This window comes from Brassica napus, chromosome A7 (assembly GCF_020379485.1).
Source record: "Brassica napus cultivar Da-Ae chromosome A7, Da-Ae, whole genome shotgun sequence".
In the NCBI taxonomy this organism is placed as follows: Eukaryota; Viridiplantae; Streptophyta; class Magnoliopsida; order Brassicales; family Brassicaceae; genus Brassica; species Brassica napus.
In genome coordinates this window covers 2,886,650-2,904,188 of record NC_063440.1, presented here as the reverse complement: position 1 = coordinate 2,904,188, position 17,539 = coordinate 2,886,650, and the positions used below count along the sequence as shown (strand labels likewise).

The following is a 17,539-nucleotide window of genomic DNA, read 5'->3' as shown; positions in this document are numbered from 1 at the left end:
CCAAGGTTTCTGATCGTGTGAACCACCTTGTGTCTCCTTTGAAATGAAGAAACTTTTATGGAGTCTGACTGTGTTTGGTGTCATCTTAATCTTCCCTGTTAATGGGGTGCCGGAGTTTGATAAAATGGAGAGGCTCCCAGATTTTAATGGGACACATGTTTATCAGACCGAAAATAATGTCTATTCCAAAGCAAAGCCTACAATGGTAGAACTCACTTTCGTTAAAAATCCTGTTGAGAGATCAGCAGGTAACAACTTCTATAACATGATCTGATCCATATTCGCATTTTCCAACATTCATTATTTCATTCGATATAGCACTGTTATTATTGCAGTGTGTCTAGATGGAAGTCCTTCCGGATATCATTTTCATCCCGGGTCCGGTTCAGGAGCAAAGAATTGGATCGTTCAGTTTGAGGTTTGTTGCAATTAGTCTCTCCTGATATATGTTTAAAAATATTAGTCGTACATGATCTCATTTTATGTTTTGATAGGGAGGTGGATGGTGTGGTACCATCGAAGATTGTGTAAATATGAAGAAAACTAGTCATGGATCGTCCAAGTATATGGAGAAACGTATACCTTTTACAGGAATTCTAAGTGACAAAGCCGCGGAAAATCCAGGTTAGTGTCTTATAAATCACCATGTGTGATGTTTATCTCTGTTTACGTTGCTAATACAAACGTTTGTTTGCAGACTTTTATAACTGGAACAAAGTAAAAGTTAGGTCCTGTGACGGTGGATCCTTAATGGGAGACAATGAAAATCAGGTAAGCCAAGTCTAAAACATAAGTGTTTTGTAACCTATTAATTGCTCTATGTTACTCTTGCTACATACAATTAGGATGCAAAACTTCAGTTTAGAGGAAAGCGAATATGGACAGCTGTTATGGTAGACTTGATGACATTCAATGGATTGCGTGAGGCAAAGCAGGTAACCATCGTTTTCGTCGTTGTTTCGTGTATGTATATGTCGTGTAATATCAGTGCCGTGCCTACGTTTCCGGGAGCCTAAGACCTTTATGTCACATTAGGCTCTGCTTTCTGGATGTTCTACTGGAGGCCTTACAGCGATACTTTACTGTGATAATTTTAAATGGTATTACCCTAAAGGCAAAGTAAAATGTCTGAGTGATGCTGGCCTTTTCCTTGATGCGTGAGTGTTTTTCTAGCTACTTACATAAACAAAACTTTCGTATATATATGTTAAATTGTTTTGTAATGTATGTAACTGAAGCACCGATGTCGCTGGAGATCGACCTCTTAGAAATTTATACAGAGATTTAATACAATTACAGGTACGAACACATAAGAGTTGTTATGTGTTTACACTTTGTCTTTACTATACTAATATGATAATTGTGTAATGTTTATACAGAGTGTTACAACACAGCTCCCTAACGAATGTTTAAAACGGCTTAATCCAACTTCGGTATTTGTTTTCATCTTACATCTGTTTAATTTATCTTTATAATAAACCATGCGAAATAGATCCCATAAGAGATTTTACTCAACGCTCCAATATCTGCAGTGTTTTTTCGCGCAAAACCTAATAAACCAAGTGAACACGTCATTGTTTATTCTAAATGCTGCATACGATTCTTGGCAGGCTAGTTTATTCTCTTCTTTAACCCCTGCTTTATCCAAAAAGGGAAAATGTATTGTTTTTTTTTTCTTTTCTGATATATTCTATCTGTGCAGATCCGAGAGGGTTTAACTCCTAAATCTGCAGATCCAAATGGAAGTTGGTCTGACTGTAGACTTAACATCGCAAAGTGCAATGCATCTCAGATAAAGTTCTTGCAAGGTGAAACATCAGCTAATAATGTTCTTGATTTTGAATAGACATCTGAAGTGCTGCTTATTAGATGATTGAGTCGGGAGAGAGAGAGATGAAGGTAGTTAGAAATGTATAAGTCTGTATATTCAGCTCAACTGTACAAATGTATGTATTGTCTCTATTTATACTAAGCAACAGACCCGTTTAGATACATTTACAATACCGGTTTATAACTCTAATACTGCTTTCCAAATGTGTAATACAGGTTTCAGGACTCAGATGGTGAATTTGATCAGTAGTTTTACAAAGCCAAGGAAGAACGGAGTATTTATTAACTCGTGCTTTACTCATTGCCAAACAGAGAATCAGGACACATGGTATTCCAAAAACTCTCCTGCTGTTAAGAACAAGGTAGGCAACATTATTTATTTATTTTTGGTAAAAGGTAGGCAACATTTCAGTTTTTACTATTGATCATGATTTGTATGTTACAATATAATCCGCCAAACAAGCCATTGAAAAGCTAAAAAAAAAACAAATTGGAAAACATCCAAACTAACACCTTTAGCTAATATTCTTGTTTGAACTTTTGTTCTGATCTAATTTTTTTAGACTGACATAAAATGCAAATCCCATACTTTATTAAATCATGTTATTTTCGTTATACTATTTTTGATAATTTTCTTACGATTTAAGTCCAATTATTAATGATGTTTGTTGCATATACCAAAACAGAGAATTGCAGTAGCTGTGGGAGATTGGTATTTCGAAAGAAGAGGAGCGAAACTCATAGACTGTGCTTATCCTTGTGACAAGACTTGCCGCAATGAAGTTGCCGAATGATAAATTGTTTCTATATGGGGGTGATTGGTAGTTGCTGTACGTGCTGTCCACAGCCCTATTTATTTCCACAGCACCAAATTCAGAGCAATTAAGCTTTAAATTTTTTTTTGAAACCACAGCTCTTAAAATATCCTACAGCTGTACAAGTGCTCTGCAGAGCCAAATATCCAAAGCAATTTTTTAGTGCTTCAATAAAATTCTACAGCAATAAAATCTAAAGCCACAGCAAAAAATCTACAGATTTTTTTCTACAGCAAAATATTTAAAGCTACAGCCATTACCAATCGGACCCTATATTTTGGCATTCAAATCCTTTTTGTCATTCTTATTTTCAACAAATAACCGAAAATAAAGGACAACTGCCTAGAACAATTTAGCTAACCAAATTGCTAGTGTAAAATTAGTATGAACTACTGCTATTATTGGCGATAAATGCAAACATATTTTAGATAATTCTGTATCGATAGATAATGCAAACATATTCTCAATCCTAGCTAGATAAGCTTAATATTATTCCAAGTTGTATTCAATATCTTATTCTACATTGTATCACTTGCTTCACAATGGTTGATCTCTCACATTCATTAGACTATCGTTTAGACTTAAGGGAACTGTATAAACAAATATTTCTGTCTTGTGTAATTCTAGAGAAAAAAATATGTTGCCGAATGTTAAAAGAGAAAAAAAAAATTACCTAATGTAGATGGTTTTAGAAATTAGCAATATAACAAAATTATTAATAAAATTTGTAAAATAAAAAGAGTGAGTTACACTGTTAGACACATTTGTCTTTTTGTTTATTTCATAAGACACATTAGGAGAATAATTAATATTCCCAATGCAATATTTTGACTATTTTACCCTAGGTTCTTTAGGAAATTAGTTGTGTGGTTATTTGGAGAACTAAAAGACATAACTAATATTTTGGTGATATAATAATAGTGTTTTTGAATGTGTATGTTGAAAAAATATAGAGATACAAAAATAACAAAAATATTGGTTTAGATATATTTTTTTTTTCTTTATTTCATTATTGTTTATTCTCCTTGTGTTTATATATGTCTTTCTCAGATTTTATGATATATAAAACAAAAATAATTGTTACAATAAATTATACACTTTTTCTCTATTTTTAACATCCACTTTCATATATATATATATATATATTATATATTAACATTTATACAAAAAATATATGGACATAGACGAAAAAATGTGGGCATAGATGAAAAGATATAGATTCCGAATGTGAAATGCTCGGTGCTTGATAAATTCATCACGAATAGCCTAAAACAAGCCAAAAGTGGATTCATGTATGGATATAGTGATTTATATTAATATTGTGGATGTGGATGGAAAAATTGTGTTCGAACGAATTGTGGATATCAAATTCGTAGACAAAAGAGTTGTGGATACATATATTTCTTACACACATTCTTTGTTTCTTCATATTTTTTTTTGTTCAAAAAAGTTTGTGGCTTACTATTGTTTTGTCTTCAACTACAGTGCAATACCAAACATGAATATTAATATATATGAAAATATATATTATGTGAGAATATATAATGTTAAAACACATATAAATATATATTAAAATGGATCTTTTAATAATGTGAGAATTTATTTAAATATATAAAATACATGTGAGAATTTGGGAAAGAAGGGTTTTATGATTTTTTTTTCATGAAAAAACTAGTTACCTAAAGATACAGGGTTGTGGACTCCTCAGTTTGCGTTTAACCACTAAAGAATAAAAGAAAAAAAAATAATTTATTTAGGTTGGAGTAAGAAGTAACGAGAGAAGAACTGTGTTAGGAGAGTATATTAGACATTCAGCACCCACAATGTGTGTGGCAAGCGAAAAGTGCTTCTCAGTGTTATTGCAAAGACAAAAAGTGTATATGTGTGTAATTTTCTCAAATATAAAAAAGTTGAATCAATCAGAATATGACACTATTCAACTCTCTCATGAATTTGTGAAAGTTGCTTAGTGTAGTAACGTCTCTTGATTTCTCTCTCATTTTTTTTTTTGTCGTCTGCCCATTTCTTTAGACCAAGTTGTGGTCAGGCAAGACGTTCCTCCAGAAATTTCTATCTGAACGTGTTTGATCTATATAGAGAGAGTAACACCTTTGTATTTTTTTAATTGGTGAAAGACTTGATGAGATACTAGCAATGTAGATGGCCTTAGTATTATTCTCTCAAAACTTAAATATAGGTATATAAAGACTAAATTCTGTTGAATTCAAAAATCTAAACATGTAGTAAATTTGATTTATTGGTTCATAAAATATAGACTTCCATTGACCAAAAATATTTCGTTCATCTAAGTTTGTTCAAACATTTAAACAATAACTTTCGTTGCACTAAAAATGTAGTAATCATGAACTTGGTGATCCATCAAGTTCAAGTATTTAAATCAACTTAGATTACAATATATTATAACAAATCACAATCATCAATCCATGAACTCCCTTGAAACCTTTAACATAATAGTGATCTACGCATACATGACGGTAAAAAAAATGATTAAAATTGCATTTGCCTAAATAATGGCTCAAAATATCAGATACATGTCAAAATCATGTCATAATCGAATTCAGGAAAAAATCAAAAGAAAATAAAGAAAGCCAAATTTTCTTTTTCTTATATTGAACTAGTATACATATCAATCTTCAGTAATACATGCATAACATTTGATGGCACTGTTCGATCGATCTCAAACCATTTGCATTATAAAGTAATTCAATTCTCTATCTTATGATCAAACTATCCATTGGTGGAAAGTCTTATATACATTGTTAGACATCTGGCGAATATGCACAATTCTGCATCTTCATATGCTCTTTTCTATCCAAATGAACTTGTTCGATTCCAAATAAAAAAAACTAAAAATTGATAAATGACTAAAATAATATAAACACACATAATTTGATTTGATAAATACTCAAAACAGATAAAATACAGTTAATCAGTGATTAGTCAAGAGGTTGTAGTTGTTCCTTAATCCTAAAAGCACATGCAAGAGTAGCACCAAGATGCTTGTTTGTTTAATTTACAACTCTATGTAGTACCAGCGACCAAGTGGTGTAATATGAATCTTCAGAAGTTCAAACTTGTTGTGATTCAACGGATTAGATGATGTTAGCCTAGTTTGTTTCCTAATACTAAAAGCACATGTAGGGGTAGTAAAGTCATAGATTAATTAATCGGTGTACAACTTTTGGGAACCAAATGTTGAAACAAAATCTTAAGAAGGTCAAAATTGTGGTATAGAAGCTAATTGATGTTTGTTGGTTACAAAAATTGTTAGACCGCTTTTGCATTTGTCTGAGGAAAAAAAAACAACAACAATGACACCTTGTTTGCTCATCAAATTCAAGCAGGGTTTTCTGACCAGCCTTGTGGAACTCTGCTGGAGACAACGGTAGGCATTGTTTTGACATTGATATCGTGTGGATAAAACCGGTGCTGAATGTCAAGTTCGAGGAGGATCTTAATCACTTCTTCGACCAACACGGATCTTCTTGACCATCTTTCAAGCATGTCTTGGTGATTAAATCTGTGATCTGGCCAAATTACTAACCTTATCATGTTCAAACCTTCCACGTTCTTTACGATGATCTTGGCTGATGGGTGCCAATACTCCGGCTTGTTGTCAATGTAGCTACATTGCCATTTGAAAAAAAAAAGAAGAAGGATTAGCACATGGTTTTCAAAAGTATTATAAAAACATGCATAATAAGCACTAAAGGGCTAAGTGTTTTACTTTGATATTCTTTGCCTGATCGTTGCAATCTTTTCAACAGGAGTAGTAATGTGGACACAGAACTCGATTGCGTCTCCCATGTCTGGACTTCGGTAATAATTGCTAATCGATTTCTGCCATAGAAGACTATTCGGGTACATAATCTTCAGATTGTCATATCTCAAGAACACTGTGGTAAGTATGTTCATCTCCTCCACCACCAACTAAATTTAAGATAAACTTTTGTTAGCAAAGTAAGTTAAGGGTAAATAATAGCCAAAGGTGAACAATCTTTGTTATTTTTACCTGTACATCGTCAATCTCACAGCGATCACCAACATCGTAAGGATGCACGATGAACAAGAAGATGATTGATTCGAAGACGGTCTTGACAGTGTTCCCAAAGATGAAGGCCAAGAGTACAACTTGTGAGCTTACAAAGAGAAGTACCTTTGAGGATGCAATTTCGAGAAGGACAAGCCATATAACAACTATGACAATGGCAGTGACAATATTGATCATGTGATGGAGCTTGTTCACAGCTGTCTTGGTGTCGTTGAGTGTCAGGGCAAGAGCTCTTCGCTCTCTGAAAGCATTGACCTAATAAAAGTCAACAACAGAGTGATACATATATAAATACACAAGAGAAATCTGGAGAATCTTGGAGAATAGGCAATTACCAGCCAGTTCTTCAAAGCTGATTTGCTAATCCTTCTGGTCTCTGGTGCACCTTCGAATAGGCTCATTGTCTTCATCGCCTCGTCTTCTCGCAAAAATCTTATCAAGTCATCCATGTAAATGTGCCTTTTGTTCATTCAGATAGATGAGTTTATCAGCAAAACTCAACGTTGGTTCTAATATAGATAAAGAGAAAAATAAAAGTAAACTATGAACACACTTTGCGCCACGTTGAGCCACGTTCTTGAAAATCTTTCTTGCCGCTGCTTTAGCTTCTTTTTCGCTTCGTATCTGTCTGGTGGATTCATCTTCGTATGTGGATTCAAGCATCTGCTCATCTAACGTGGTAAGAGAAACATGTCTCACAATCTTCATTAGCCTCTTCATGTTCCAAGCTGAGATGTTCTTGTGATTCATCCTGTGAAGGTGCTCCATGCTGATCCCACTGTCAGCCGTTGTTTTCGGAATGATCGGTGAGAGTTTCGGGTTCATCACTCTCCCGCTCTTCCCCGGTGCTAACGCAGCCGCGCAGAGATCCGGCGGTAAATTAGCACCTGCGTTCTGCATCTTGAAAATCTCTTCTTGAGCCTTCTCTTCCTCTTCCTCAATCCTGCTCATCTCAATCATGGGAGGACCAGATAGCGTCTCGATCACGTACTGGTTAAACATAGCTTCTTGAATCCGATCAAAGTAGGTACTAACGTGGAAAGAAGAAGCCATGACTTTAACCACAAGCGTTTTGATCAACCACAAGATGGTGCTTAACAAGAAACACACCAAGATCTTGGTTACGTAAGGAAGAAACTTGCTCTTTGTCTCTCTTTGTACTTTCTTGTCGAACAAGAAATGCCACGCGAGGAGAACCAAACCTAGCCAGAGACAGTTCTGAACAGCTCTTCTTACACCGTACACAAAGTAAAGAACACGTTTCCGCAAAAGGAAGTTTCTTTCGATGAAGAAGACGATGATTCTGATCCCCCATCCTGAGACTAACCTCCCACATATAAGAACAAGCAAGAACACTTCCCATTTCCACAAATGTAAGTTCCAAAGTCTCACTTTCTTCCAAGAAGGTATCGATAAGCTACACGCCAGTGCAGCTATTATAGCCACTAAGCTAAGCCACTCGAGCAATGTTATCGCGTCGAGCTTCCCTCTTTTATACTCATCAGGTACATCTTCGTCGGCTAATGGGTCATCCTCTTCATCAATATCCCCGAGTAAACCGGATTTCAACTGACCAGATCTCCAACCAGAGTAAGGCGTGTCTTCCTCTCGTGGCGGATCTTGAAGCCTTGATCTTGTCTTAACCCTTGAAATAAGCTCTGACTTCCTCTGAAACGACGTGTTTGAAGTGCATCTCACGACCTCGTCTTCCTGCTGTTGTTGTGTGTCTTGATTCGTCCGCAGTGTCGCGGACGAAGAAGACGATGGAGTAGTAGAAGACGAAGAAGCAACCGAACCGGTGAAGGTTGTACTGCCAGCTTCACGGACTTTGAAAGAGACTCGCAGTTCCCTAGATGCGTCGAATGATGTCCGAGCTGTTGATGCTGGCGTGGGTAACGTGTGGCGACTTGCGTCCTCCTCGTTCTCTTGATCCACATCGACTGTGATCTCTCCTCCTCCTCCCCATTGTCGTTGCTCTCCTCCTGCCATTTTCGTGGGCGATTCCTCCAACGGTGGGGGCTTTCCTGATCCGAAGTTGAAACTTCTGCTTATTCTAACGCTCTTTCGAGTCATAACGGTTGGTTCTCTGCCGCTGGTTCCTGCAGCCGCCGCCTGTTCGGAAGTTTTGTTGTCTTGCCAAAAGTTGTAGCTAGGGTCACGTTCCACGGGTGCGTCCCGACAGTCTTCATGGAAAGAACTAGAGCTCTCTGTTTTGTGGTGGTCCATATCGGGATCGTGGAGAATCGGACGGTGCTCAGGAGTGCTTGTCTCGCTTTGATCTCCTGGGCTACGAATCTGTTTGTAAGAGCTGTGAGATTTGAAAGAGTTTCTGAAATCCATTTAGAAAGTGAAAAAAAAAAGACTGAACAGATTTACGAACTTTAGACAAGGAAACATAAACTTCGGCGCTTGTTGTGTTGCATGGCACGAGACTTTGACTAATTAATAAAAAGTGTTACGTGTAATTGCATGGGGTGGTGTACTGTAAAGCAATTTAAAATATTTAATTATTTTCAAATAATATTAACTTGGTTTGAGAGAGTCCAATCCTTATAAGTTGGTGTAAATAAGTGTTCAATAGCCACTGTTTAATATATAGCTTCAGTGATTTCATTTCTATATCTTTATCTATTTTTTTTCTTTTGAAACTAAATTTTATCTAAAATTTTAAGGGAGATTTTGTTGAGCATACACAAACTGAATCATTGGCTCAGCCATCGAAATACGTCTTCACAAATACACGACATCCATTCTTTGAGATCATCACTGCGGATTGTCTTGGAAATCTTCTCTCCAGAGGGATCGCTTTTAGAGGACCCCATTTTTACTGAAGATAGTTCGTGCAAACAACCTTGTTTAAACAACTTTGTTTAGACGATCTTTTTCTTGAGTTCCAACACAAAATATACAAATGAATATCAATCTCAAAAGAAATATTAAACCCAAACAAGTATGTATTTCATCATTAATTAAATAAACATAAAAGAAACGGAAAGTATAAATAATTAATCGCCAGACAAATGAAACATTGTAAGCACTTGCTTGCTTTAAACAGACTCCTAAATCCAACCAAACACGGTGGTCAGACCGATCAGAACAAGTACAGAACCAAGAACCAGAAGAACCACATCAGTAATGCATGCACCTCTGAGGCTGCTGCAATTTCCAGGGGAGAGCCTCCCTAATATCACCTTGCAGGACTTGTCAGCTTCTTTGTAAAGATTACCATTGGCTCCTCCTGCAGTGATGTCTTCTGTTGTGAACAGCCACAAATTAAGCAAGAAGACAATAAAGAACAAAACGTATTGAGGCAAATACCCGTTTAGGGTTTCTTATTATTGTGTAAATGAATAAATCTTACAAACCCTTAGACCCATATTTATAGCAGCTTCAAAACCGATTTTCTTTATCCTTTAGGAATACATATTTATCTAGAAAAAGTAAATTTTCCTAAACCTAAAAGGCATACCGTACCGCGGGGGCCTTCGGCCACCGCACCCCCCAGATGTCAACCTTGTTAGCGAGTTTATCTTCTTCGTCCGACGCACGAGTGCTGGGCTTTTACTGGTGCACAGAGATTTAAGACACACAGATGCAATGCCTTCACTGTTCTACGAAAACACCACAGGTTCCGCACAAAGATGAAAAAATTACAACCGAGCGGTTGGTGAAAATAGTTAGCATAGAAGACTAAGTAAGAGGCATTACCTTTATCAAGAAGCTCTTCATAGCTTGACTAATAGTGAGAGTAGCTCTCGACGACAGCTTGTGGAAATCATACTTGTCATCTTGTAAAAGAGTTTCAAGAAGAAAAACACTAGCTTTTAGATTCTTCTCAAAAAGATAGTACTAGCGCCTCCAGCCAACAATATTTTTGGTCAGCGCCCAGATAGCGATTGCTGCAGCTTCCCTGGCTACAATAGGATTTCCTGCAACAGAGAGTACATACTATATTTGGAGGCAGAAAACTCAATCACCGATTAAAAGCTTTGTTTGTCAATGATAGCTTCTCCAGCTAGTCTCAAAGAAACAGTGAATATCTCCACAATAAAGTTTGTCACCCCTCCCTTGATGATGATAGCTTGGGGGAATGAACCTTAAAGTCATGTACAAGAGTTTCAAGAATAACAAGACTAGCGTCTGGATTCTCTCTACAGATATAGCACCAGCGACCAGATAGCGATATTTGTAGCTTCTCTGGCTAAAACAGTATTTCCTATAGCAATGGTAGCAGATTTGATTACATACCCAATTTGGAGCAGAAAACTTAAGGATCGATTCAAGGTTCTGTTTTTTACTAATACCTTCGTCAGCTAATATCATAGACATAGTGAATATACATTAAAAAAAAAGAATTCACTCATTGCGTTGGGTCGTGGTGATAATGATAGTAATTTGACAGAATGGTTATTCCATTTCTCTAGAAGCATCTTCAGAAGAACAACACTAGCTGCTCGATTCTCTTTGGATATTTAGTACCAGAGCCTCCAGCAAACATCGTAGTAGTTTTCGGTCAGAGACCAGTAACCAATTTGTGTAGCCTCCTTGGCTAAAACAGGATTTCCTGCTATTGTATCAAGCCGATACCACACACGATTATCCTTAGGTCTCTCACACAATGAACCCTAGGCCACACACAGAACTTCGTCACACACAATTAATAAGAACTCAAATCTTATTGCTTTAGAAAATAACCTCAAAACTAAATCTCACAACTCATAAGTTATGCAACATACTTTGCATCTTCTTATATATAACTCAAACTTTCCTAAACTCATTAGGAATCACAAATAGATATTTTCTTATTTCTATAACTCAATAGAATTAGGTAACTTGCACAATAAGTTATTTCAAGCTTATCTCAACATTCTCTCTCAATCTCTTTTCTCCAAATCCTGCATGCCAATGAAGTCTCTCATTTCTCCAAACTTGATTCTTCCCAACGCCTTAGTTAGAATATCCGTCTTTTGTTTAGTGCCAGGTACATGATCAACTTCTATCAACTTCCTCTCAACACATTCACGTATGAAGTGATATCGAGAATGTATATGTTTACTTCTTCCATGAAAAACAAGATTCTTAGTCAAAGCAATAGCAGACCGATTATCAATTCGTATGGTGACCTTTTCACAAGGATCTCCGGTGATCTCACTTAGCAACTCTTGCAGCCATAACGCTTGTCTTGTTGCTTCAGTTCCCGCCATGAATTCTGCCTCACACGGCAAGAGCACAAAAGGTTTTAGCACTGCACAAATGTAAATGACCAATGTCCCTATGCAAGAAATATAATGTATCAAGGAACAAACACAAGACAAGACGAGAACACTTCCTATGCAAGAAATATAATGTATCAAGGAACAAACACAAGACAATACGAGAACACTTCCTATGCCACGTTATTTCTTCTTGACAAGGAACAAACACAACTCTGTTTGGATATTGGGTGGCAAGAAATATAATGTATCAATCTCCCGAGGAAGTGGTATCCGAGCCCAGTATAACTAAGCTGCAAGCTTATGCCTGGAAGATCAAGGCCCCCAAAAAGATCCAACATTTGATTTGGCAAATGGTTTCAGGATATATGGCAGTAATGAGAAATCTGACACGGCATCATATGCGTTGCGATAATTATTGTCCAAGATGTGGAGAGGATGATGAATCAGTTAACCATGCTATATTTGAATACCCTCCTGCTTTGCAAGCATGCACATTAGCATCCACACCTTCGTGTCCTGGCATTTTCCCAATATCAAGCGTCTATACGAACCTAGATTATCTGTTCTGGAGGAAGAGTGAAATAGAAGATCCGAACTTAGACAGAGATCCATACCCATGGATTATATGGTATCTTTGGAAAGCAAGGAATGAAAATTATTTAGAGGAATATCACGTGAGCCAGAGGAACTAATTAGACATGCCCAGAATGAGTGCAATGCCTGGTTCAATGTAAATCGAAATGAAAGTGATGATACAGACCCATCACAACATATTGGGGATATACAAGGCGTTAGCTTGGAGAATATCTGCCTGATGGTTCTTGGACTGCAGTTTTGCAGTATAGCGGATTGGGGTGGGTATGGCTAGATGGAACTTGGCAGGAACAACTCTTAGGGTTGAGGAGCATACAGAGAAGGTTATCTTCAGTACACTCTGAACTTGAGGCACTAATATGGGCAATGGAGAATATGAGTCAACATACATCATGCAAGAACTTCAGAACAGACTGCAAGGACATAATCTCGATTATCAAGGACCCAAGAGCATGGCCAAGTTTCTCCACGGAGTTATCAGAGGTAGCAGCTATTCAAAGACACTTTCCGAACTTCAAGATCTTTCATGTACCAAGGGCAAAGAACAAGACAGCAACGCACTAGCAAAGACCGCTCGAGCTTTTCATAGAAATCTAGTTTTTGTTGGTTGTTCTATTCCGGTCTGGATACCCAGACCACCTCTAGTTTGAGTAATAGAACAACCTTTTGATGTCAAAAAAGAAGTTAAAGTAGAAGAGTATTTTTTTAAAAGTTTCTAAAGGTAGATGACACATCTGGTCTACGGCTCTTTGAAAAATTATTAGATGTTCTAATGTCTCTTACTCTTGATGTTGATAATTTGAGGGGTCAAAGTTACGACAGTGGTTCTAATATGAAAGCAAAACATTGTTCAAAGACGATAGCTTGACATAAATTCAAAAGCTTTGTATATGCCATGTGCTTGTCATAGTCTTTATCTTGTGGTTAGTGATATGGCTCATTCATGTTTGAAAGCTATTTCTTTCTTTGGAGTTGTGCAACGCATATATACCCTGTTTTCTGGTTCTACAAAGAGATGGAATATTTTGCTTGACCATGTTCCTTTTTTTACAATGAAATCATTATCCAATACTCGCTGGGAAAGCCGAATTAACAGTGTGAAAGCTATCCAATTTCAAACTTTGCTAGTAAAGTCAGCTTTAAGAGAATTGTATGAATCATGTGATGATGCTATGAAAAAATTGATGCCGAAAGTTTAATTATGGCATTTGATAATTTTGTATTTTTAGTTGGCATGGTCATTTGGTATGAAATTATGTTTGCTATTAACTCGGTTAGTAAGAGCTTACAGTCTAAATCTATGTGCATTGACAATGCTTTAAAACAACTCCAAGGTGTAATTATGTTTTTTGAGAAGTATAGAGATGAAGGGTTCAATTCTAGTTTGAATGTAGCTAAAAATATTGCTCATGAGATGGATGTTGATCCTGTTTTTCCAAATAAGCGTCGTGTCTTTAGAAAAAAAAACGGTTTGATGAAACTGATTCAGGTGAACAAGTACAATCAGGTGAAGATGCTTTTAGAGTTGATTACTTTTTAGTTGTTGTGGACATGGCATTTACTTCAGTGAAGAACAGGTTTGATCAAATGATGAATTTTAAAAGTGTTTTTGGGTTTTTATTTGATTCTTTGAAATTAAAAGTATTAGACGAAAGTGAACTTCGGACTCATTGCACTAACTTTTACAATACTTTTTCTAATGGTGATTCTTCTGATGTTGATTTGAATGATCTTTATTCTGAATTGAGAATGCTGCAAACGACTTTACCCGATGTATCTATAGAAACCTACTGAAGTCCTTGAGTTTGTTGAAAGTGTAGGTTGTTATCAAAATGTTTCAATTGCTTATAGAATTCTTTTGACTACACCTGTGACTGTAGCCTCAGCTGAGAGGAGTTTTTCAAAATTAAAGTTGTTGAAAAATTACTTAAGATATTCAATGTCTCAAGAGAGATTGAATGGTTTAGCTATTTTATGTATTGAAAATAATAACCTAGAAAGCATTGATTTTGAAACTGTTATCCATGACTTTGCATCGAGTAAAGCTCGAAAAATTGTTTCTTATGATTGCATTTCTTTTTAAGATGACTGCTGTTTTTTTTTTCAGATCCAGGAGAACATGTTATAAAGGTTTTTGTGAAAGCAAGTCATCTCATTCTCAAGAAAAGCTATAAAAGAATCAAGACTGTTTTAATTTTATGGTTATGTTTACATTTTCAAACAAAAACTGTTTTATATTACTTAGTAGCTACAATATCAACATTACAGTTTCACATGTTAAGGGTCACTTTTTTAGTTTTGCCCCGGGGCCTCTAAAACGTTTGAGCCGGCCCTGGTTAGATGTGCTTAGGTATTGTGATCGAGGTTGGTCCGTGATCAATGACATGCCTTCTCCTTATGATGATATCATTGTGTTTGGTGGACGTTTCTTTCTTTGTTGTTGACAACAATTAGAGGACTGTGTCTGTAGATTTTATCTCTTTGGAACTGACATTGGATGCGAGTCATGTCTATGGCGGTGATAAGAAGTTTTTAGTTGAGTCTTGTGGTGAGATGTTGCTAGTTGATATGTATTTGAGTATGGAGGAGGTTGATGGGGATCCGGGGTTCGCTGAGGAGGTCTATGAGCATCAAGCGGTTCTTATGAATGAGAGGACGGTGAAGTTTAAAAAAGCTTTTAAGTTTATGGAAAGAGAGAAGAGTTGGGTTGAGGTGAAAGATCTTGGGGATAGAATGTTGTTCCTTGGAGATGACTGCACTTTTTCAGCATCAGCTTCTGATTTGTTGCCTCTTCGTGGTCGAAGCTCTGTTTTCTTCAGTGAGGATGAATTGGGTGGGATGCAAGGTCGAGACTTGGGAGTGTTTGATTTCAGAAATGGTGCACCGACTTCTGAAGTATACCAACCTGTTCTGGCCTCCACCCTACTGGGTTACTTCTCATGAGGTCAGTGGTTTGTCTAGGATCATTTTCATCTTGTGGCTATGGAAACTGTTACACTATCATTTTATCACTCCTTTTTGCAATACTAGTCTCTGAACATATATTAGGTTTCTTGTCAGTTTCATGAGCGGTTCTTTTATGCTATTATTTCAAGTTAGTCTCGCTAAACCATGCTCAAAACATATACATTCTCAGAGTGGTGAAGATCATACGGGAGAAACTTCATCCGACCTGTTATTGTATAATTTGGAGTTTACAACCTTGGACATTCAACATATAGGGAGGTTAATAACCTCTCTGATACTTGTGGGATGAAGAACCCTTGAATCACATGTTTATGCATGTTCTTTTACGAGTTAACGACCTTTTCCAATCTTTTCAGTAACTTTGCATTTGTATATAGAGAATCTTTTTTTGTAATATTCTTTCTCAAAGATGATAGAGAACCAAACTCATGTTTCTTCCAAAATATTTGTTACACCCTTAGATGTATGTGACAGAACTAATCTAATGCTTTTACGTGAAAAAAAAAATCAGCAACACCTGAATTTTATAATTCAACTAACTTGAACTGGATGATGGTGCCACATAATGTTAGAAGATACAATCTCACTGTTAGAAGATAGAATAAGAAAAATAGGCATGACAGGTACTGGAGATGGATTAAATCCCTTCACAAGTCCCATTAAATAAGGAACTCGACCGTTAAGTCAGCTCAACTTAGTGCTACTTCGCGCCATCAGCTCGACACCCGTACTCGGCTAAACATGTTGACTTTACTTGGTGCCATAATCCCGATGCACGAACTCGGCCCAATAGCCCGAATGCCTCGGCTCAATCGCATTCCAATGTTCTTCTCCAAGTGAAAAAATCATTAGTCATACTCATCCCATGATGTCTCATTGGTTGTTTCGAATCAACTGTTTCAAGATTTTTAGAGAAGAAAAAGACAGAAAATAATGCAAATACATATGAGTTTTAAGCATAAATGGTGGAATTCAGTTTTAGAAATACAAGATTTCCTAATGGTTGATGGACGGCATGGGATGGGATAAACGTAGATTTGGTCGGTTTCTAACTTTTTTTTTGAGTTGTTTATCGAGTCACAGTATGTCTTCTAGATTATTTTAGTCTTTAACGCGTCTTTTCAGTTAGTCGGTCGAGTTGGAGCAGAAAGTGTCAAATTGTAGGCTTGGGCATTCGGATATCCGAATCGGGTTCGGATTAGGTATTTCGGATCTCGGATATTTTAGATATGTAAAAATTGTTACCGATCGGGTATTTATAAAACTCGGATCGGATTTGGTTCGATATTTTTCGGATCCGGATAATTTTGGATATATCCGAAGTAACTGTAGAAAATTTGGTTCTGGTTCAGGTTTAGCTGTTTTATCCGAACAGATCCAAAATGGGTGCTTTTTACTCGACTTATCCGAATACTCGAATCAATTATAGGAGAATAAGACCTATAAATATCAGAATTCGGAAATTAAATAAAAACAGACTTGAATAAACTCACCAAAAAATAAAATCAGTCTTGAACAAACTAAATCCTACATTTATTTAATGAGTCTATGAACCAAAAATCAGATATGTCGGAACTATAGCAATTGATTGAATATTTCCTACGGTGCGACTGAGTTCAAAGTTTGACACAAGATATATAACTGAGTTAGCTTTCTAATCCCACCGGTTTAAGATTGATCCAATGGTTAGATTGAAAGATATGCATATTTTACTAAACATTTGTCTAAAAAAAAACATTTGGTTTTCTTGATTTTCGATGTGGTTTAGCCTCAAATTCGACAAGAACGTGATTTTGACCTATACTCTTGTTTTCAGCGACTGTTTAGACTACATTTTCTTTATCATCATACTTTTAGGTTTGGAGTTTTGGGAAGACAGATTCGTCTCTACTTTTGGAGAAGTGTTTTGAACCCCACCTTTTGTGTTTTATCATATTATGTATTCATCCTCTTTATCTGTTTCTTTTGTCATGTATGAGTTGTTTCTCAATTGGGGTTTAGAGATTTCAAAAGGATTTTATGACTTTTGGATCTCAGATTTTTAG

General features: G+C 36.4%; 2 protein-coding genes across 5 annotated transcripts; one reads left to right on the top strand and one right to left on the bottom strand.

Annotated features, from left to right (window-relative positions):
- On the top strand, nt 1-2,737 carry LOC106428681 (pectin acetylesterase 2-like). 3 transcript variants are annotated; one of them, XM_013869428.3, is made up of 12 exons: nt 4-248; nt 336-418; nt 495-624; nt 698-771; nt 846-935; nt 1,036-1,157; nt 1,239-1,299; nt 1,380-1,433; nt 1,533-1,610; nt 1,703-1,808; nt 2,047-2,192; nt 2,517-2,737. In XM_013869428.3, the coding sequence occupies exons 1-12, from the start codon at nt 44-46 to the stop codon at nt 2,622-2,624; spliced, it is 1,257 nt and encodes a 418-aa protein (XP_013724882.2). In that variant the 5' UTR covers nt 4-43; the 3' UTR covers nt 2,625-2,737. The 3 variants fall into 3 exon arrangements, 2 of the variants coding, with proteins under 2 accessions (XP_013724882.2, XP_013724883.2); XR_007315154.1 differs by lacking the exon at nt 2,517-2,737 and having other exon boundaries at nt 1-248; nt 1,703-1,899; nt 2,047-2,162; XM_013869429.3 differs by lacking the exon at nt 1,533-1,610.
- A 1,100-nt stretch (nt 2,738-3,837) lies between these two features.
- Nucleotides 3,838-14,248, bottom strand: LOC106428715 (mechanosensitive ion channel protein 8). Of its 2 annotated transcripts, XM_022693029.2 has the most exons (5): nt 7,271-14,248; nt 7,053-7,176; nt 6,679-6,972; nt 6,394-6,596; nt 3,838-6,291 (listed from the first exon to the last, which is right to left on the bottom strand). In XM_022693029.2, exons 1-5 carry the CDS (start codon nt 9,055-9,057, stop codon nt 6,003-6,005), a joined length of 2,697 nt encoding a protein of 898 aa, XP_022548750.2. In that variant the 5' UTR covers nt 9,058-14,248; the 3' UTR covers nt 3,838-6,002. The 2 variants fall into 2 exon arrangements, with proteins under 2 accessions (XP_022548750.2, XP_048593280.1); XM_048737323.1 differs by having other exon boundaries at nt 6,058-6,958.
- Between the last annotated feature and the right edge of the window lie 3,291 nt (nt 14,249-17,539).